The sequence below is a fragment of the Mytilus californianus genome, unplaced genomic scaffold, assembly GCF_021869535.1.
Source record: "Mytilus californianus isolate M0D057914Y unplaced genomic scaffold, xbMytCali1.0.p SCAF_5, whole genome shotgun sequence".
Taxonomy (NCBI): Eukaryota; Metazoa; Mollusca; class Bivalvia; order Mytilida; family Mytilidae; genus Mytilus; species Mytilus californianus.
The window spans coordinates 7,641,013-7,665,502 of record NW_026262701.1 but is presented as its reverse complement, the minus strand read 5'-3'; the positions used below and the strand labels follow the sequence as shown (position 1 = coordinate 7,665,502).

Below are 24,490 nucleotides of genomic sequence, written 5' to 3'. Positions count from 1 at the left end.
TCACAAACTAATACATGTAAACTATGAAAAGTTTCAAAGTCAATAGACCTTGACTGAGGGGGCAGGGCCAAATAATCTCCATGGTAATGAGATGTGCCAATGCTAATTCAACTGCATACCAAATATTATTGACCTACCACTAGTGGTTCACCATGAACTAGACCTAATCACAAACTAATACATTGTTGACGCCGTTGCCGACGCCGGATACAGCATACCTATGTCTCGCTTTTTGACTCCGTCAAGGCAAGACAAAAACTATTGAATAACAAAATTACTGGAAAAGGGCAATACTTCACACAGTCAATTAATCAATTGTCCTAACTGAAATAGAGTATTTCTTGAAGTAATACTGCTGTTTTCTTTCACAATGAATCTAACAAATTGTGTTGATCTTTGATAGTCTCTTAAGTTTATTTAAACTTTTCTATGTTGACCTCTAAATTTCTTATGTGTTGTTGATGACTCATTGACTTCTATATTTAGATTTATTTAATACTGTGGATTCATTATTATTTGTGGAATAGCAGTACTGGTAATTTTTTTCATAGTCCCGAAAATATACATGAAATAATAGCCAGTGCTCATTAAGCAAACAATAATTAATCGTTTCATATTCAGTGATTTACCTAATGCCCCTGAAAGTCTCATTTCTTAACCAGACCTGTGGTATATAAAATGCAATTGTAATAACTGTCATGTAATTAATTACAAATTTAAAAGCAATTTTAAGTAATGTTTAATTGAGCATATTTTCAATTACATGTAATTGAAAGTAATGAATTACATTGCCATTTTGCCATGTAATTTTAAGAATTACCTTTCAATTACATTGTAATATTTGCTTGGAAGTAATACACACAAAGTCTAGAAAATATCACAGATGTTGAAATACTTCATGTCTGAAGGCAGCAAACTTTTCTCAAAAACTACACTATCATCCATTATTGATTAATCATGTCAAATTGTAATTTCAGAATTGAATATAGATTAAAAACTTTTAAAAACTTGCTAAAGTTATGGTGTCAGCATTTAAAAAAAAATGTATTTAAGCAAATTTAAAAACTATTTTATAATAATCTGTAACAATTTCCTGAACCTTAGAAAGTATAAAATATATATTCAAATTTATTATGTTTGTTTTGAAAACAATGATTAATTTGAACTACAAACTTAATATTAACATCATTTTACTGAACTTTTACTAAACATGTAAATTGTCTAGAATTTAATCCTTGTATGGTGTTTATTCTACCATTTATGAAATTTAGTTCTACAGTAAAATCAATTGCTATTACCAAGAATTCTCATACTGTTCAGCTTATTCTTCATTTTTTTCTTTCTACTCAAAGTTAGTTTCTCTGTTGAGCATATTATCTTTATTAAATCTTTTAAATTAGCCTTTCTCCAACACTAAACTGTACATTGTGAAGGTTTGATATTTACTTGTTTTTACTGGCCGATAAGATATTGTTTTATAAAAAAAAATCTGTTAAAATAAAGCCTTGTTTTATAAAATCATTACATGCTTTCCTATGAGATACATATTATTAAGATTTTGGTAATAAATCTAGTACAATCATCATGGGACCACGGTTTGGATCATGGTGGTTAACACAAAATAGAGCAGTGAAATGAGGTTTAACTGAATCTGTTTTGTTATGTATGTAAGGACTATTTCAGAAATAAAGGCTATTTGTGTCAAAAGCACTTTGCATGAAAACCTGTACAATATATTAGATCTATAAATTTAATTTCATGTAAACTAGTTGGCCTTGCCTAGTTTTTTTTATTTGGCCGCCCATATGCATAATATGTTATTTCTAAAACAACCACAAAAATAATCAATAAAATAATTATGCTAAAACTTAAGTCATTTAAGTATTAACTACAAGATTGTGTAAAATGTTCTAAGGATAAAACTGTTAGATATCTCAGTATCCATAAAACATGGTCTGCAGAAAATATCTGAAAAAGAAAAAGAAAAACAATTTTTATCACCAGCTTAAAATAAACAACTTTCACTTTCATTTTAAATCTATATGTGTCAGGACAACACAAATAATTTTCACAAGACATACATATATATGTATATTCATATGTTAACCGAATGTGATTTTGTTGGACTACACTTTTTCTCACCATTCTGTTTAAACCACATCTTAAACAAGAATGTGTCCAGGATGCCCCACTCGCACTATCATTTTCTATTTTCAGTGGACCATGAAATTGGGGTCAAAACTCTAATTTGGCATTAAAATTAGAAAGATCATATCATGGGAACATGTGTACTAAGTTTCAAGTTGATTGGACTTCAACTTCATCAAAAACAACCTTGACCAAAAACTTTAACCTAAAACGGGACAGACAGACGAATGGATGGACCAACAGACGGACGTAACGAACAAATGAACGGACGCACAGACCGAAAAACATAATGCCCCTCTACTATTGTAGGTGGGGCATAAAAATCAAAGCCTGAAAGGCTGTTAAAGCAATTGCAAGTCCTATTTCTGAGTCCTATTTACAATGTTTTACATTTCCCAGGGGGATGACACATTTACCCAGCTTATGGTGGAGGCAAATATATTTGCGGAAACATATAACTCCCGAAAAAATCATAATAGATTAGTCCCCTTGTAGGGTGTTTATTACTGGGCAATAATTTACCTGACAATCCACCTGGCAATATTATCTTTATTTCTTTTATCTTAATTTTAATTATCATAATTGGTTTAAATTTGACCATTCAGTTGATGATTTCAACTTTCGTGACGATAGAGTTCTACCGAACTTCATTTTTTTTTAGAATAAGAATCTTTCATTCATACATGAGGGTCTGGGTGGGGGTCCTTCATTTCTGTATTCTTTATTTTTTTTAAGCCATTTTTCTCTATTTTCTATACTTTTTGCCCATTATTTTCTATTCTTTATGTTTTAGCACCTCATTATTCTCTATTCTTTCTTTATTTTGTCCATTATTCTCTATTCTGAAAACCCCATCCACACCCTCTTACGTAACGTTTAAAGATTTGAAGATGGGACACTTCCTAAATTTTCATGAAATGTATGTTAACTGTCCATTAACATGTGAACTGGCTCAGGCTTTACCTCTTTCATTACTATTGAAATAGTCGCATGAATTATATAACACCACAGAAATTTTCTGTTAAAAGTTTCATGAAGTCAACGTAAATACACTTGACGATTTTCTGCATGGTCAAGACTGGTAAGATCTATTTTAAACCATCCAATGAAATCACCCTGATCACGCATTACACAAAACCAGAGAAAAATTATTTGAGTTTAATTACGACAATCAGAAACACTCTCTCAGTTAACTGTTATGATTTTTAAAACTTCTGAATATAAAACACAAAACTTTTGAATTCCCGAGAATTACGGGTACTCATTTTCAATTGCCTAGAGGGTCATAATGACATTTGACACTGTCTCGAAAAGTAACCTTGATCAGTTGATTATTATATAATTTGTTTACAGAGTGGAGTCTATCAGTTTCAATCAGCAATTAAGGAAACGCTTAATAAATAACTGGGATTGTTATTTCATGGAAGTATTAAAAACATGGTACGCGTAATCGGAACGCGTAAATTGTGCTGCTTTTAAAACAAATAATGTGAGATTACATTACATTACTATAACGTGGGTAGTGATTTTACCATAATTTTATGAATGAACAAGAGCAAATTGACCTCTGTCAAATTGAAAGACGAATTAAAAAACATAAAAACCGTATAAGGGATAATTCAGTCAAATTTTCAATATCAAATCAACAACTGACATGATTCGATAGAACAAAATTGCAGGTATAAAAAATGAAATGTTTCACTCGGACTTCAACATTCTTTGATAGTCAAATAACAGATGAGGAATCTGCTCGAAATCTTTTGGCATGATCTGGATCACAAAAATGGCTATACGCCATAGCATTAAAGCAATTGCTTTCAAAATCATTCAGTAACATTACATCATCCCCAAGACCAATGCAATAATCCAGGTAAATTGTAATACAGCAGTTGTATAAAAGTTTGTATAATTAAAAAAAAAAACCAACAACACAACTAAATAAAATTTGTAACATTTTTTAAGTTCAAGGAACAGTACTGTCTTTTGGTGTGTATAGTACCAGGGTTGTTACCCTGGGAATGATTTCTGAAAAGGGAGTTGCGTATTATGTATGGCTACACTGTTCTTGCGACTTTTTTTCAGGCCAAATTCCGATTAAGAAACCATGTGGTCTGGAGGAAAATATTTTTACTTTGAAACATTTTTTAAATAAATGGGGAATGTGTCCATGGGACACAGATGATGCCCCCGCTTGCATATAACATTATAAAGGGACATATCTCAAGAACTGTAGAAGTGACACTACCCAAATTCAAACTTGATCTGTGTTTTGAAGTAATAAGCATTGCGTATAAGATTCATAACATTTTGTTGAGGCAAACTAAAGTAAGAGAACGGAAATGAAAGATTAAGCGATTTTTCAATTTTTAAAGGGGCATAACTCTAGAACAGTAAAAGAGACGTCTCCAAAATTCAAACTTGATCTGTGTTTTGTGGTAATAATCATTGTGTATAAGTTTCATAACATTTGGTTGAGGCAAACTAAAGTTAGAGAACGGAAACCAATTTTGGGACGTACTGACGAACGTATGGACAGACAAGGGTAAAACTTAATGTCCCCTCTGCAACAGAGGGGGCATTAAAACCTCCATACAAACCATAATAGTAGACATGTCAATGCCATCTTGTAAACTGTACGGATTTGATTAAGCAACAAAATTAATCTGTCAATTGATTTGTTTTGACAACGATTAGACTTCTTAATTGATATTCAATAAGAGTGTGATAATCGGGATTAAACGATTCAATGAATACCAACAAACAATAAATAAAATAAGCAGAGATTAATATTTATTTCAGCACTAATTTATCAACATAATTATTACAACTTATTTATTTATTGTGTATTTAAGAATATTTGTAATGATTCCGTATTCCGTACAAGATTCACTGACTACAATTTTCATTTAAATAACTTTCCGATTTAACACTTCCTGTTGTTTTCAATCAAACATATCCGTGGAAACAATAAAGAATCAAACATCGTTTGCTTAATTATTTATTCTGCAACAATATTTTCATTACCCTGAAATCAACCAGGACTGGAGTTCAATTTGTCTCTGAAAAAGAAATAATTTTCAAATGGACGCATTTTACCCAGTTTCAAGTTGGGATTTTTCCAGAAAGTCCCTGCGTGTAAAGCACAAGAAACTTTTTTCTCAAGTTTCAAGGGTTAAAAAAGGGGTGCGTACTATGCATGAGTGCTTTTTATACACACCAAAAGATGGTTAATGGGCCATGTCACAGATTTTAGTAAAATTTTGCATACAACATTATCTCTATGAACTATAACTGTAAATCGAAAAAATAAGGCATTTATCTCTTTTATTGTATTAAGGTGGTATGGGAGTATAAACGAAAAATGACAGAACTTTTTCATACTTTGCCAAAATGTAGTATATATGGTGGTATGTTCAAAAATATAACAAAAATGATAGGTCACAGAGCATTTTTTTCAAGCTACAGGTTGTGAAAAATGACACATTTTGTATGGATTATACAGGAAAAACCATCATTATCTGAATAGAATATAATCTAAATGATAAAATTGTGAAATAAAATACGAAAAGATAGCTCTTAGAAAATACTTTCAGAACGTTTTTTCCTGTCATAACATAAAATATAAAAATTTCATGTACTGGTAGATATCAGATCGAAATTATATGCTGGCTATAAATAACCAGATATATTGTAGTCATTAATTTAGGGATTTCCCAACAAATGTGACCATGAATTGTTTGCAGGATTACTGTTTTTATTCATTTAATTTGGATATAGATATTCAATTTCAGCTACAGTCAAGCATTTGCATTTATAGAATAGTTTGTATACAATTTTTATTTTTCAACTTGAAGAAACTTGGTCATATGATGTTCGCCTTGTTCAACCATGCGATACAAGATTAAATAAATGGGAATGGGTAAACCCCGAGGTTTGGATTTGCATGTATCATCCAAGTAGAAATTAATGGCTTTTAATTGAAACCGGGATTGTTGACAAGTTATATTTTGTAAAACTTCGTTCGGAACTCATTGCAATTTTCGATGATAGCGATATTCAATCTGTAAAAATATTGATCAGTTGATCTCCGTAGCTCTACAATAATGTAGCTATCCATGTATATGAACTGTACGTAAACGTTGTTACTGGATTTTCTCTCATTTTTTTTTTTTTTTGTAAGACAAAAAGTAACCGATGGTGATAGCTTGAGTTATCAGAGATTTCCGCCAGTTGCTGGCTTCTTATGACATCCCTGCTAGTTAGTATTGACTTTTTCAGCCAACAAAGCGACAACGTTACAATTATTTCGATGTTTTGTGATTTTTTTCATCTAGAACACTACTTTGAATGATGTATACAGTAAAAGCAATGCTGGTGACCCCATTATTATTTTACATCATTAAAACAGAAATTTATGTACCAACAACAGTTTTTTTGAGAAAAATCTTTGGACATGAAATTGGAAATTTGATGATTTAATGACAAGTCTGGGACTTTTTTTTCCTGATTTTATGTGCTTCCTATACATATATTCACCTATTTTGAAAGAATTCAAACAGTAATATTTCAGACAGTAAGAGATAAATGCACTATTTTTTCAATTTTCAGTTATTATAGTTCAACGAGTTCAAAATGTATGCAAAATTTTACCAAAATCTGTGACATAAGCCATTTACTGTAACTTGACCTTAATAGGATCATGATAACTATGAATTTTAGACTTTTAAATGGTTCAAAACATTTAGCTTCAGCATTTTTAGGAACTGAAATGTGTAAACAATCTGTTTGAATGACACTCTGTCTCAGCAAATACAGTCATTGATTTGAGTAATTGGCAGCTTTTGTTCCTATAATACATTTTCTCTAGTCACAGTAAACTTACCTTTAATCTTCCAACATCACCAATATAGGATAATGAGGTTCCTACACTGTATAACTGTAAAGCCTGGAAAGACAATTAAACAACTTAACTTTCATCAATACTCATTCTATTTCTTTAAAAGTTCAATATCATCATTGTTTCTTTCGCTGACAATGAATCTCTGTTTACCAGAATGAAATACATATTTTATGATTCCAAAAACAAAAATATTAATTCATCGTTACCTATTTTGGAAATGACATGGCACTGTTGCTTATTGTAAATCTCAAGGAAAAAAAAAAAAGGAAAGAATAATGTAAATTTTAGAATTTTTTTTTTTTAAATAATTTGGAAGGATTGAATAATTTTGGACCAAATTCAAATTATATCATCCACAATTAATTCATAAAATTAGATCTTGTCTACTTTCAGCAAAACAATTTTTTGTGGACCAGTTTGTTACAGTTTAAACCAAAATTTACAAATATCTTTTAAAATTTTAGATCAGAATTGCAAATGAGATTTCTAACACTTTATAAATATGGTCACTATCATGTATATGTACTCACTGACAGCTTCACTCGGAACAAAGAGTGAAAATGAGATTCTAGGCTGTTTATAAACATGGTCACCTCCTCACTGCTAAATTCTGATCCTTTATCATCATGGATTCTACAAGAGAAAATGTTCAGTATAATGAGATACAATAAACATTTGTCCAAAATATTAACTAGTTCATGTAGTGTATATGGTACTGTTAATTCAGAAATGATTTACAAAGGCGAATAATGCGACTGAATGAGTATCGCAATAAAAGAACTTGCATTCTCATATCTTATACATATATATATAGGCAGCTTTGCTGATAGTTAATCTCAATATAACAATCATAATCATAGCAATGAATTTACAGTACTTAAAAAGAAACAGGCCAATCCAGATGGATATGCAATTTCTCTATAGGTGTCAGACCACCAATTACTCCCTCCAATTTAGAACGTATGTGAAAGTAGGCCTACTCGCACAAAAAATAGTGCATGTGATGTCATTGTTTACTTAAACTAACCAACAAATTGGCAGAAATGAAACTTTTGGTGAAAGAGAAATATATTAAGACTATTTTGAGCCAAAATTTACTTGTCTATGAGTTTGCATTCAACATTGAGGATTAATGCACTCCATAGTATACTAATTTAAGATTTCCAGAAAACCAGGGGTTATTTTTAGTGGTACCTCTATTCCGGAGGCCTCTTCTTTCTTATATGATTTTAAAGGTATGTTGAAAATTGGCATGTAGAAAGCTAATACATGTACAATTCAGGATATACATGGTTTCTATGAAGTTAAACTTAAGCTAAAATATTTAGAAAGCTGTGAAAATTGCAAATTTTGGTTGAACAGATAGAGACTTTTAATTGGTGGTCAGACACCTATATCAGCTGATAAACTTTGGTAAAGGAAATTTTAAGAATGCTTCATAAAAAAAATTCACACTAATTTGATAACGTCATACCTATCCCATAAATCTTTAACATCTGTAGACTCTATAGTAAATGTTATTTTATCAATCCCTTTACAATCCGAAGGAGTTTTGTACAACAATTCCACAGGTTTACTTTTATGAACTGAAAAATAATTCAAACCATAAATAAAGTGATATTCTAATATGACTTGCTTCTTTCGCTTTGTAAACAACACCGTGATAAAATTCTCGATATATCTATATTTAGCGCAGACTCAGAGATATACATAATAATGGATGTTACAATATACCTCCCACGTAAATCCACATGTATCGAAACCTATTTGCAAAAGCTATGCCGATTTTTTTTTTTTAAATTGCAATTAAAAAATAAGACTACAGAACTTTTATTCTTATTCAGATGCATAACAAAAAGAATTATCGCACAAGTGCTCGGCGAAATCTACATAATCCAAATAAAATAAAATTCCGCGAAAGTCCACTAATGCTTTTGGCGCATTTAAGTCCTTTCAAAACATGACGTCATACAAATGAAAACGCTAAAGCTGAAGGTTTTTCCGTTACGTGAACCATCGAAATTCGTATAATATTGCATTAAAATGCATTTTTGAGGTAGGTTTTGTTTTGTTTTATATTCTATTGCATTATTCACATATTTACTGATTTCAGCAAGTCAACATGGCGGCTTCTTAGTAACGAAATGTCAACTTTGGATTACGAGAAAAACATGTAAATCAAAAATGGCAAATGTTGGGTTTGAAAATTAAAAGAATTAAAAACAATTTTTCTAGCTGCTATTTACGAAATATTTATGCAAGCTACAGATTTATTAGAATGTTTTAGCTTTATCTAACAGGGAGTAAAAAAGAACAGCCCCACATACGGCATACCCACTCTCACTTCAGTTTTTTAATGACTGTATTTGTCCTCTTAGAATCGAAATAATTCATGGAAGCCATAGATTTGTTGTAAATTTACACATGGCCTGGGCCATTAATAAGTGACACATATAGTATGAACAAGACCTTGTTTATTTAAGAAATAATTCATGGAATCGATAAATTTACGCTCAGGATAAAATTCGAATATCACGGCCCAGGCCATGTGTAAATTTCCAACAAATTTATCGATTCCATGAATTATTTCTTAAATAAACAAGGTCTTGTCCTTACTATATGTGTCACTTATTCAAATACTTGACAGTTATTTACTGAGATACAAACATTAAACACTGCTAATCATTACTGAGGTTTCAACTGTAAATCATGCTACTTTATTGTCAATCTTATTGATATACTGTTAGTTTAAACAATATTTTATTCAAATAAATCGATAGATGAAATAAATAGGATTCAGAAACAAGCAAAATTGCTTTTATTAATCGGTCTCCTATTGATATACTGTTCACTTACAAGGATCTGACACAGCTCTGTTATACTTTGTTCTGAGGATATTTTCAGTTATACTTTGTTCTGAAGATATTTTCAGTTATACTTTGTTCTGAGGATATTTTCAGGATCCAAGGGTTTGTCATAATGACATATTCATAAATTCAGAGTCAAAAATTTCATTGGTTGACATAGTTATTATCAAAACAGAAAGTAGAAAGAAATGTTGTCAGATCCTTGCGACCCAATTGTTCTCATGATAACTCAGAGTTAACAAATCCTTACCAAAATTATATTCAATGTTAGGTTCATTGAGACTCGTAATCTTTTATTTCGGATTGTTTTTTGACAATCATTCCAGTATTTTTGAAAAATTCTCCAAATGCATACACAAAGTAAGGTTCACATGTTTAAAGTGTATGCAAACATCCTATTTCAGCTGCTACCTTAATCAATTAGGTTATGCTTTATGTCAAACTTTAGTAAACAATGCAAAGATGTGACCAAAGGGAAATAATTCACAATTTTTTACTGCATTAATAATAGTGCTTTTCAGTTGAAATTTCAGTAATATGATATTTTACCTTTACCTTAAATTTGAACATAAATTTCAATTATTATAAAGTCACCAAATAGTGAATATATGATTTTTGTAGGCACAACTCAAATTTTGAGTTATTTCCCTTTAACATTGGCTGCTATGCCCACAAGTACCCTCTTTTCCCTGTTTGTCTCACATTCACCATACTTTATGCCACATTTGCACTTTCGTAGCAACATGCTGATATTTGGCCAAAGTGACACCATAAAAATATTTAATAACTATATAAATTATAATAAAATAATGTTTATCCTGCAATATAATATTCATACTTAAATGTTTAAGTATCTTAATTTCCCGTTACCATCTCTAATTTCCCTAAAATTGCAATAATTAAATTCGCATTTGTGTTGATTGTCCACAATAATAAATGCATGTACCTATTTCTGAATTTACAGAATTCTAGATTTTAATATCTATTCATACCTGGTTCTGTAGTTGTGCCACTCCACATGGCAACCATCCAGGCAAGATCATGGGCAGAAAATATCATGGGTGTGATTACACAGTCAAAATGACTCTGAAAAATTTTGAAAATATGTATAAAAAATATGAAAAAAAAAATCAAGTTAATCAGGCTAAAAAAAAAAACAAATCTTATTTTAGAGATCACATACTTGACTTTTTCTGTTTACCTTGAAAGTTACTGTCATAGAATTTGATACAGACATACATGTACTATATATATTTTTGTTTTTGGGTTTCACAATTTCATATCATTCTGCAAGTTAACTCTCATTCCAATGACGTTTGTAAAATGGAACTCAAAAGCCTAAACATGAGTACACACACTAAAATGTTTTTGCTGTCTTACTGCTTATGATTAAATTTTCTGTTAAAAGTCTTTAAAATCAAGGTTTAACTACAGGTATCACATTAACTAGAAATCTTATCAATGTTCCATGAAAATGAGGCAAGATTTAGATGATTCCTGTCATACAAAGATGTACTTGACAATCCTTCTATACAAGGAATATAGTTGACATATTACATACAGTATTTGAGAAACTGATAAACTAAGATTTTATCATAAACCTTCAACATATGTTAGTCATCTAAGATGTAAAACATGTTTACTATCTATTGTGCACTATATGTGTTTGTTTAAAACTTTGTACAATGAAAGAACAAGGGGAAATAATGAAGCTGTTAACTACCTGCATCCAAGTAATTAATCCATCAGTAAGAGATACCAGGCCTTTCACCATTAGTAAAGGATAATATGCAAATTTATCCCGTAACTTAGGCTCTACTGGATTATGTTCCATTTCAACACTACATAATAAAGACGTTAATAGAACTGTTTCATCTCCAAAACCTGAAACAGAAGAAAATTATTTAATCTGATATTTGCATTCATAAAAAAAAAAATAAATAAACAGCTGCGCCATGAACGCATGATACGCCCGTCGCTTTTTCAAAGAATAAAGTTCAATAACTTCTCAATGTCATATCAGAAATTTATAAAAAACCAAAGGGAGGTTATTTTAATAGATATAAACCAATCACTAAAGTTTCATGAAAACTGCTCAAAGCACTTTAAAGATATTGTCCGAAAACTAGACAAGAGTGCACACGCTGAAATGTCTCGCCTTCTTTACTAACCATTGATTTTATGTTGATAGTCCTAAATACAAAGCTTTACTATGAGTAACACATAAACTTAACATGATCCAAGAAAATGAGGTCAAGGTCAGATAAACCAAACGAGAAATACATGTACACCTTACAATCATTCAATTAACCAAACATAGTTGACCTCTTGCTTATTGTTTCTAAGAAACAGTCTTAAACAAGAAAACTTAACATTGACCAATGAACCATGAAAATGAGGTCAAGGTCAGACGAACAATGCCAGACAGACATGTACACCTTACAATCAATCTATGCATTAAATATACCGTAGAAAGGCTTGTATAGTCCGCGGTTTTATTCTCCAAAATTGGACCTTCCAGACGGGGTGCGGACTATAGAGTACAATAAGCAAGAAATAAGAGAAAAATTTCAATTTCGCGGGCGAGGTGGTTTGTTTACGTTCCGCCATCTTTGTTATTTATATTGTAGAGGGCGCTCTTATCATTTTTCAAACTAATAATTTTAACTCATCCATATTAATAAGTTATTTCTATTCAATATCAAATTAATACTGATAAATATAAAAACTAAACCTTTCATTACAAATTTCTCGTTTCTTTTCAATGCATTGGTTGAAATAAACTGGTATCTGATTGATTGAAACGATACAAACATAGTGAAAAAGACAACCGTAAACCAGCTAAGAATTTGTAAACTACAAAACGTAATCGGTCATTGTTCGTTCCGTTTTGGTGTTTCATACTGACTAATATGGTTTGTATTAGCTTAAGACCCTTCAAACATTAATGTGATAGATATATTAAAGACTGTTTTACAAAAGGATAGAACTGTTTTACTTTCAAAGTCGTATTATAGTGATATCTGTTATGTACGGATTTCGACTCTCACCGGTTAATTTCTTCTTTTACACGTGCTTTTTAAACTTCCTGTTTAAACATACACAAGTTTCTAAATTGTTTTTTAAGTGAATTAAACTTATTTTAACAATCATGAAGCGTTCTAGAATCATTTACAAGCAGTTTCAGCTTCTGTTTGATGATGGAAAACAGGGTTTTCCAAGAAAATACCACAAACGACCGCACAGGATTTGAAATTACCAGAGTTTCATTAGACCTTTTCTAACAGTTACAAAAAGTTTTTTTACCTAAAATTTCGTGGGGAGAAGGGGGTGCGGACTATGTACCACTGCGAACTATACAAGCCTTTCTACGGTAGTTGACCTATTGCTTATAGTATCTAAGAAACAAACTTAACCATGAAAACTTAACATTGACCAATTAACCATGAAAATGAGGTCAAGGTCAGATGATACCTGCCAGACAGACATATACACCTTACAATCCTTCCATACATCAAATATAGTTGATCTATTGCTTATAGTTGAAGAAAAACAGACCAAAACACAAAAACATAACACTGAGCAATGAACCGTGAAAATGAGGTCAAGGTCAAATAAAACCTGTGAGACTGACATGTACATCATAAAATATTTCCATACACCATTTATAGTTGACCTATTGCATATAGTATTAGAAAAAAAGACCAAAACTCAAAAACTTAACTTTGACCACCGAACCATGAAAATGAGGTCAAGGTCAGATGACACCTACCAGCTAGACATGTACACCTTACAATCATTCCATACACCAAATATAGTAGACCTATGGCATACAGTATAAGAAAAACAGACCAAAACACAAAAACTTAACTATAACCACTGAACCATGAAAATGAGGTCAAGGTCAGATGACACCTGCCAGCTAGACATGTACACCTTACAATCATTCCATACACCAAATATAGTAGACCTATTGCATACAGTATAAGAAAAACAGACCAAAACACAAAAACTTAACTATAACCACTGAACCATGAAAATGAGGTCAAGGTCAGATGACACCTGCCAGTTGGACATGTACACCTTACAGTCCTTCCATACACCGAATATACTAGACCTACTGCTTATAGTATCTGAGATATGGACTTGACCACCAAACTTAACCTTGTTCACTGATCCATGAAATGAGGTCGAGGTCAAGTGAAAACTGTTTGACGTGCATGAGGACCTTGCAAGGTACGCACATACCAAATATAGTTATCCTATTACTTATAATAGGAGAGAATTTAACATTACAAAAAATCTGAACTTTTTTTTTCAAGTAGTCACTGAACCATGAAAATGAGGTCAAGGACATTGGACATGTGACTGACGGAAACTTCGTAACATGAGGCATCTATATAGAAAGTATGAAGCATCCAGGTCTTCCACCTTCTAAAATATAAAGCTTTTAAGAAGTTAGCTAACGCCACCGCCGGATCACTATCCCTATGTCGAGCTTTCTGCGACAAAAGTCGCAGGCTCGACAAAAACGTAAAATCTAGAATTTTTAAAAATCGAAAGGGAGCTTACTTCAATAGATATAAACAATTCACCAAAGTTTCCTGAAAACTGCTCAAAGCATTTTGGAGTTTTTGTCCGAAAACTGGAAAATCCCCCCTTTTTTAATGAATAAAACCCCATAACTTGGAAACGTAAAAACTTAAATTTATAAAAATCGAAAGGGAGCTCATGTAAAAAGATATGAACAATTCACCAAAGTTTCTTGCAAATTGGCGAAAGGGTTTTTGAGTTAATTTCCGAAAAACTGGAAAATCCCCCTTTTTTAATGAATAAAACCCCATAACTCGGAAATATAAAATTTAACATTTATAAAAATTGAAAGGGAGCTCACGTCAATAGATATAAACAATTCACCAAAGTTTCATGCAAATTGGTTAAAGCGTTTTTGAGTTATTGTCCGACATGTTGATGACGGACGGACGGACAGACGGTCAACAGTATACCATAAAACGTCCCGTAAACGGGCATATAAAAATCACCGTATACAATTTAATCAGCTGACATGTTCCAGACAGGGCTTTTCATTAAAAAAACAAGAACGTGTCCATAGTACCCAGATGCCCCACTCACACTATCATCTTCTATGTTCAGTGGACCGTGAAATTGAGGTCAAAACTCTAATTTGGCATTAAAATTAGAAAGATCATATCATAGGGAACATGTGTACTAAGTTTCAAGTTGATTGGACTTCAACTTCATCTAAAACTACTTTGACCAAAAACTTTAACCTGAAGCGGGACAGACGGATGAACGGACGAACGTATGGATGCACAGACGGAAAACCATAATGCCCCTCTACTATCGACAAATATTTCATGCATATTATAGACTTGCAGTTATCTATGCTGAATGCTGAAATGTAAATGCACAAAATATTTAATTAAAACTCTTTTGTTGACCCCTTGTTTCATAAAAAGTGGGATTTAAATTATATAGTAATAAGTCAGCTTGTAATAAGTTATCTAGACAGATGGAGAAAAATAACAACAGCAAACCTATAACATAATTAAATAATAATTCTCTCTTAGTTCTTATATAAATGGCATTGATTATGCTTTAATTCAAGTCAGACAGAACAGCTCCCTTTTTATGCCCTTAGGAGCCCTTTTTATTTTTCTTTCAGAGGAATTAATATACAATTTTTTTACTGAAATGAAAGCAGAACTTGTTGATGTATTAGGTGTGATCTTAGGTTCTTTCACTAGAATATTTTCTGCAAATTTTGGACTAAAATTATGACAAGGGTTCTTGTTAGTACAAAATTGCTTTGGTTGGATCTCAGGTTTTCTCTGGAACATCAAGGACATTTTAAGCCTAAATGCTTTGATCCAAGATCAGGAACAGATGTTTTATCATTTCCATGCCATGTCTCATTATTTTTCCTTGTCAATTTAAGGAAGAGAAATCTCTTTTCCTTTGTGATTTTTAAATGATGTATGCCTATAAATAAATATATATATATATAAATATAAATACCTCCACGATTTCGTCCTTTGATCAAAATCTGGACAGCTTCTTTGTCAGCTAAAAACATAAATGAAACTATATTTTTGCAGTCTCTTCAGGTTTTCAAAATTATGGAGATCTTTTCAAAAGGCAAATGATCTTGATGTGCAAAAAACGTTTATTCCAATAGTTTTAGTCATTCTAATATGCATGATCGGACTCCAAGTATAACAAAATTGAATGCATGCCAGAGAAGGAGGATTTTGGCAAAAAGGCTTAGGAACAGGGACACAAATTTTATGCTGATGTTTTTTTGGACAGTTTCTTGCCTTTCAAATTGGAAGCTGGAATATTTTTGGTAAATTTTTTTTGTAGAATTCAAAATTGAAAAATCCTTATATTTTACAAAGTTTGCAAAAATCTTACAATAAATGGTCAATCTTTAAAGATCTGTTGGTTTAGTTTGAGGAATTTTTTATCAAATGGAAATTGTCAGGAGTTGGCATTTAGAATATCAATCATTATCAACATACAAGCATGATATACTTTAAGAATATGGAAATATTTTTCAAGACAAAAAGCAGCTGCTGATTTCTTAAAAGTGATGACTGATAACCATTTCATATAAACATTGCACAAGGTCATGTTTTTCTCTGACTGTTAATGACATCTTTACACTAAATCCATTAGATGTGTACGGATTGATATATTAGTCTTAGACTCATGATTTTTATTAGTTGTTACTGGCTTTGAACTAGCTTTCCAGAAACTGTGAGTACTCTCAGATCTGTACTTTGTGTCTTTTGTGTTTGTGTTAGGGATTTTATGTGCTTTGTATCGATCTGATGAGTTTAGCCATTTCAACTGATTTTTATAGTTTGTTCTTATGTCCTACTGTTACAACACTATCCCAGGTTAGGAGGAGGGTTTAGTTCCAGGAAACATGTTTCTATAGATGCCTGTCCCAATTCATGAGCCTGTAATTGAGTGGTTGTCATTTATTGCTGTTTCTCATATTTGTTTTTTGTTTATTGTTTTGTATAGTTTGTTCTTGTGTTGTGCTGTTGCACCATTGTGCCGGGTTAGGGGAAAGGTTGGCGCCTTCAATCATGTTTAATCCTGCCACATGTATGTGCCTGTAAGTCAGTGGATGTCGTATGTTGCTGTATATCACATTTGTTTTTATTTCATTGTTTTGTACATAAATCAGGCCTTTAGTTTTCTTGTTTGAATTGTTTTCCATTTGTCATTTCAGGGCCATTTATAGCTTACTATGCGGTATGGGTTTTGATAATTGTTGAAGGCTGTAAGGTGACCTATAGTTGTTAATTTTTATGTCATTTGGTCTCTGTCAGAGAGTTGTTGCATTGGCAATCATACCACATCTTCTTATTTTTATAAGCTTATGTGGATTATCATTTGTGGGGTACTCATTTCTTAGTGGTTTTCTGGAGTGTATGTGACTCACAAAATATAACTCTTAGCGTGACGTAATAACACAAGCATTGTTCTATCAATGCGAATGTGAAAATGCACAAATTTGAAAGTTGAATCTAGAAATATATGCAAAATTTGTCAAAACGGCAAAATTTAGTAGTGCCTTAAATACAGATAAAATATGCCATTTGATTTATGTCAAGTGGTATCAACACATTTATGAAAAGTAAAGATAAACTAACCTGCTGAGACACGAAGTCCATTATAAGTACTTATGTAAGCTTTACTGGATGTGGTATTATCTATAAATAAACCTTTCTGTCTTTCCTGCAAAAAAAAAAAAACATTAATTATACAAACATTGTTCATTCATATTTATAACAAAAATAAATCACATAAACTGTAATTTGAATCCCAAAAGTTGTATGTGTGTTTGGCAGGCAGGCACTTAAAATGAAAAAAATGTAGGGGTTGTGGATGACTCATACAACATCAATGACTTTTCGAAGCAAATTCTCAATTTTTTCTATCTAATATTTTATGGGCAGTGGTTAAAAATCTATGCTTATTCAAAATGCAACAGATGTCAGATGAATAGGTGCTTGCAGAATGTGTGTTTCAAATACTCATTGTCCCTAGGCTTACCCATATCCTATGTAACATCATGATTATATCGTGGTCTAATCATTAGTTGAAAGTAAGCTTTAAACTAGATTTCAGAAACTGAGTACTCTTAGGTCATTTTGTTAGTTGTTTTTGAGCAAAGTACCAACCTGAGGAGTCAAGCACTTTCAACATATTTTTTTTACATATGTTTTACATATGTTCTTCAGTTGTGCTTTTACACCACTTACTAATGTTAGGGGAGGTTAAAGAACTCATTAACACATTTAATCCCACCACATTCTTTATGTCCTTGTCTGCAGCCAAGATCCAAGGCCTAAAATAAAATATTGTTTGTTTCCCTAATCCCCACAAACCCTGCAAAAACGGTCCGACTCATAGAATTTTATTGTCAAAACTAAATATTATTTTATTCATTTCCAATTTTCAGGCTTGCCAGATCAAATGATATTGTTCCAACTTTTTGGGAAAAATAAAATCATTTCCCTACCTACCTATCTGCACCTGGCTTTGCAGGGTCGGGATTGGGGAAACAAAAAATATATTAATTTAGGCCCAATAAAACAGTGGTTATCATTGGTTACCGTCTGCCATATTTTTTTCCCTGCCCATCATATCCTACCATATTACATAGATAACAAAAATGTGCCATAGCAAAAAATATCATTGTATACATCAATACATAATACAATATTACCGCTTCTATATGTGCTGATAATTGACTACTGTACTTCTTCAGTTGAGACGATTCTGTTTTGAATTTATACAGGGGTGTCATCTTAAATAACTTCCATGACTTATTGGTTAAACCTATAAATAAATAAGGACATATAAAATAACTTAGTACATGTACTTACAAAAATATAAAACAAAATGTTTATAGCTGGGTTCTCTTTTAAGCATGAATCCATTCCCTTGACACTCATTTTTTAGATGGATGCCCAATTATAAAACCTGAAAACATTACCTTGACACATCATTTTCTAGCTGGATGCCCAATGATATGAACCTGAACACATGACCTTGACACATCATCTTCTAGCTGGATGCCCCATTATATGAACCTGAACACATGACCTTGGCACATCATTTTCTAACTGGATGCCCCATTTTATGAATCTGAAAACATGACCTTGGCACATCATTTTCTAACTGGATGCCCAATTATATGAACCCAAACACATGACCTTGGCACATCATTTTCTAACTGGATGCCCCATTATATGAACCCAAACACATGACCTTGGGACATCATTTTCTTACTGGATACCACATTGTATTTCACTAGCTGAATCCTATCAAAAAACAAGTATCATCTTTTAGCTGTGAAAAAGAATCCAATAACATGCATACTTCTTGTCAATTTTTTTTACTGGAAATTGCTTTCATTTCATTTATTGCTTTGCTTAGTGGTAAAACCTGAGAGAAACATAAAGTAAATTGTACATGTATTGTAAAAAGTTAAATATTATGAAACAATTTTTCCCATAGGATTCTAAGGTTAACCTCATCCTTCTTTGGTCCTACATGGTATCCCTTAATGGCTGACTTAATAACCATAACACTGCATCAAAGACTGCCTCTGTTTACTGAAACCATGGTCACACTATGCATGAATAAATCAAAAAAGTTATATTCATACCAAGTTAGATTTTTGAAAAATTTTATTTTCAGCATTGGATACCAGCCTACTTTAATCACAGAGTTACAGCCGATTGCATTGAATGTGTAGGGAAATGTAGAATCCTAGGTTAGCTTGCTTGTTAGCTGAACTGTGAGTTCATTATTAGGTAAGGTATACTACCCTCCTTTCGAATTAGTCTAGTCCTACAGACAGATAGATTGGTTGTCTGTCGGACTAGTCTACTCTTAAAGGAGGGTAGTTTACCTAACCTAATAATGACTTCACGGTTCAGCTAACAAGCAAGCTAACCAAGGATTTTACCTTTCTCTACACACTCAATGAAATCGGCTGTAAACTACAACTAAAACTGATGTTTTTAATTGAAATTATGTTGGTTTGATCTCTGTTTCAATAGAGATCAGTGTTTTTGATCTCTGTTTCAATAGAGATAAGTGTTTTTGATGGACATAACCTATTGAGCAAAGGGAAAACACTCAATCTTTGATATTGTACTGACAAACTCTTACAATCCCAACAGGATAAATGCATCTTATTTTTGCAGAAGACTTTAACAAGTCTCCATTTCCTACTGAATTGGAGAAAAGCTTCAGTGATCTGTACAGGTAAATTTCACCAGTTACTTGAAACACTTAACCTGTGACGCACCTTATATTACATCAAATAACTTATAACATATCCCTACAAAAAAGTTCTGTGTCATGCTTAACTGATGTAAGACAAGAGCATAATTTGTACCTTTAAGGTTACTTTCATGTTCCTCATCAGTTTCAACAGTTGATCTTCTTTCTCTTGCCCTACTTCTTTCAGCTGTTCCCTTTGAAAGTATTTCATAGTTTTTACCTACAATAAAGTGAAAATATATGCTTTCTAACTCTGAAAATATTTTCTGCAAAATAACTAAGAATTATATGAGCAAACTCTTAGGGTTCAACAAAAAAAATTTGGCTGAACTTATCTATTCAGCTTTAGGACAAGTGAACTACTTGTCAAAAAAGGTAAAACCATTTGCCCAAATTATGATTGTCTTAGAAACCCTAAAGATGGAAAATATCAGCATGAGACAATTTTTCTATGAAAATCGTGATACATGTCCCCATTAAAATTTACAACACATACATGTATGTATTACATTCTTGTATTAAATGACCAACCCAATTTCATTATCATAGACTAAAGAAATATGGACTGCTACTGAATAGACATATTTGCATTAATATTTCTGAAAAAAGAGTTTGCTCTGAAGAAAATTGTGTATCTTTTCAATTTGTTTCAACAGTAACTTAAACATTTTGTGATCAGTTATTGTAATATACATTCTAATTCATAATTTCTAAATTAAAATTGAGAATGGAAATGGGGAATGTGTCAAAGAGACAACAACCCGACCAAAGAGCAGAAAACAGCCCAAGGCCTCCAATGGGTCTTCAATACAGCGAGAAAATCCCACACCCAGAGGCGTGCTTCAGCTGGCCCCTAAACAAAAATACGTACTAGTTCAGTAAAAATTTGTAAGGGTTCCACGGAACCCAGTGTCTCGCCTACTTTTGCTGTTAATCGCAGGCTCAACAAAAATGAGATAAGGAAAAAATTTAATAAAAATATTCCTCTCGATAATTTTTGTTATTGTGAAAAGCTTCTGTCCAAGTTTGGTAAAAATCCAGGATAGTTTATGAATCTAATAAATGTTTTAAAAAATTTAACTGCAGACTGTATGTAATGTTAACTCGAAGAAAAACTAAGTCCATTTATAAGTTAAATATGGATAAACAAGTACAAAATTTTAATAAAAATTTCCTTCTAGATACTAGCTTTTGATCATAAACAAACTTCTGTCCATGTTTGGTACAAATCCAGGATAGTTTAAGAAAGTTATAAATATTTTAAAAACTTTAACCACAGAGTGAATGTAATGTTTCCTGGCAGAAAAACTAAGTCCATTTATAAGTAAAATACGGAAAAACAGGATTTTTTTTTTAAAATTTACTTCTGGATACTATCTTATGATCATAAACAAGCTTCTGTCCAAGTTTGGTAGAAATCCAGGATAGTTTGAGAAAGTTATTAAAATTTCAAAAACTTTAACCACAGAGTGAATGTAATGTTTCCTGGCAGAAAAACTAAGTCCATTTATAAGTAAAATACGGAAAAACAGGAATTTTTTTTTTCAAATTTACTTCTGGATACTATCTTATGATCATAAACAAGCTTCTGTCCAAGTTTGGTAGAAAATCAGGATAGTTTAAGAAAGTTATTAAAATTTCAAAAACTTTTAACCACAGAGTGAATATTTGTGGACGCAAGGCTTGACAATAATAGCCTTCATCAATATATAGATCTGACTGGTGTTCTAAAATATGTACACAGTGGACAAACAAATCATATTCTAATTAGTTTATATCAATCATGTTCCTGAAAGAAAGCTGAAAAATAGCTGGTATTAATCTAATTGTACCTTTTAACTGTCTACTTTTAGGCGTTCGGCCATATGGAGTGAATCTTCTTGAGCTTCTTCTAGAGGCCGTGTTGGAGAATAACTGCTTCCTACTAGATAAAGGAGGAGTACAATTGTCAACTTCATCCTGACCTCTCATTATCTTCTACTCCTGGAACATTACCTATAAAGTACACTAAGTACATTTATTTCATGTATTTACTATATACTTGAAAAAAAAAGAACCTCTTCATGCCCATAACGGATTTTCTGTAGAAAGTTATTTTAACAAAAAACTTTAAATTTTCCTAACATCAATTAACAGTTTCCATATTTCATTACCACTCCATTACATTATAAATAATTATCATAAAAATAAGAATATGAGGTATAATTGCCAATGAGACAACTATCCACCAGAGTACACATGAAGTGGTTGTATGCCGTGTGGCCTTCAACAATGAGAAAAAACCCACACCATAGACTGCTATAAAAGGCCTGACATGAACGATGCAAAACAATTGAAACAAGAAAGCTAACTGCCTAATTTATAACAAAACAATTAACGAAAAACAGTTATTATAAAAATAAGATGTGGTATGATTGCCAATGAGACAACTCTCCACCGGAGAAAAAATGACGTGGGAGTTAACATGACAGACATGAACCAACAACAACCACTGAACTACAGGCTCCTGACTTGAAACAGATTCTTCTTATATCTACATAAATAATGTGGCAGGGTTAAACATATATGGAGCACTCAACCCTCCTCCTAACCTAGGCCAGTGGTGTAACAGCAAAACATAAGAACTGTAAAAATCATTTGCAATTGGCTTAACTCAAAAGATCAGTATGAGGCACAAAACAGCTTACATAAACAAGAGTATACACGCTGAAATGTCTCGCCTGCTTAACTGACCATTGATTTTATGTTGAAAGTCTTAAAGATAAAGGTTTTACTAAAAGTATCACATAAACTTTACATTTTTAAAGATCTATGAGAATGAGGTCAAGGTCAGATAAATCCTGTCGGACAGACATGTACACCTTACAATTTTTTTAAACACCAAATATAGTTGACCTATTGCTTATGGTAATTGAAAAACAGACAAAAAACACAAAAACTTAACATTGACCAATGAACCATGAAAATGGGGTCAAGGTCATATTATGTTTGTCTGGCAGGTATAATATGACATGACCCCATTTTCATGGTTCAATAACTCTGCCATGTCATATCAGAAATTCATAAAATAACAAAACGGAGCTTATTTTAATAGATATAAACAAGCCCCCTAAGTCTCCAATACTCCAAAACATAAAATCAGAATTTTAAAAAAATCGAAAGGGAACTTCTTTTTAATATATAAACAATTGACCAAAGTTTCATGAAAATTGTTCAGAGCATTTTGGAGTTATAGTCAGAAAACTGGAAAATTCCACATTTTTTTATGAATAAAATCCCATGACCATGATACATTTAACTCGGAAACATAAAATTTAAAATTTATAAAAATCGAAAGGGAGCTTATGTCAATACAATACAATACAATACAATATTTTTATTTTCCAAATTAAAGGGCCCATTAAGAGCATAACATTAATAACAACATGACATAAACATTACATTATTATATCAATAGACATGATAGATATAAAGAATTCATCAAACTTTCATGAAAATTGGTGAAAATTATTTGAGTTATTGTCGGAATTGTTGATGGACAGACATACTGACTGACAACGGTATACCATAATACGTCCTGTAAACATGGTAAACGGGCGTATAAAAATCATCACATGTAAGTTAATATATATATATATTTATATTCAACATATTTAACAAGGGTGCCGAAATAACTACATCGAGTGGCGAATTAACCAGGTGCCGATTTGACTGTATATTTCAGATATACAGCTAAAGAGCTCATATTAACTTAAATAATTCAGATTAATAAATAACACCTTTTAAACAATATTTTATTGTTATTAACATAAATAAACAAATTTTATGCCACCATAATCTCATAATCATAGGAAGGTGAAACTGTTTATCTGAAGAATATGTAGAAGACTCTGTTCAGTATGATCCAGGTATTAAATAATTTTCGTATCAAAACAACTCCCCCTTTTTGAAAGTTTTTACCTTCAAAAGAACTGAAAATAAATTTTGTGTCTAAAGACGTTGGGGTTACCGTCCTGGCTCCCAATAATTTTGTATGTGTTAAATGAACTGTGTATGTGTTGGAAATTAATTCGTTTGCATTAGAATTCATACAAGATCTAACAATAAATTCTGTTGACATTCCTTCGGTCTGTCGTTCGAAAAAAGCGCCATGAGCAGAATAAGTGTCAGCAATATCTGATTGGTTAAATTAAAGTTATTTCATACTTGAATATCCCCTTGGCTTTTCAAATGACAAATT

At 31.8% G+C, this 24,490-nt stretch overlaps 1 protein-coding gene across 1 annotated transcript; it reads right to left on the bottom strand.

The window, feature by feature from the left end:
- Positions 1 to 344: 344 nt before the first annotated feature.
- On the bottom strand, positions 345 to 24,414 carry LOC127701570 (centromere protein L-like). The gene is made up of 12 exons (XM_052205522.1): positions 24,343 to 24,414; positions 22,083 to 22,245; positions 20,366 to 20,470; positions 18,683 to 18,795; positions 17,604 to 17,688; positions 15,955 to 16,002; positions 11,639 to 11,799; positions 10,908 to 11,001; positions 8,523 to 8,634; positions 7,579 to 7,681; positions 7,031 to 7,093; positions 345 to 1,968 (listed from the first exon to the last, which is right to left on the bottom strand). The coding sequence occupies exons 2-12, from the start codon at positions 22,219 to 22,221 to the stop codon at positions 1,885 to 1,887; spliced, it is 1,107 nt and encodes a 368-aa protein (XP_052061482.1). The 5' UTR covers positions 22,222 to 22,245; positions 24,343 to 24,414; the 3' UTR covers positions 345 to 1,884.
- Between the last annotated feature and the right edge of the window lie 76 nt (positions 24,415 to 24,490).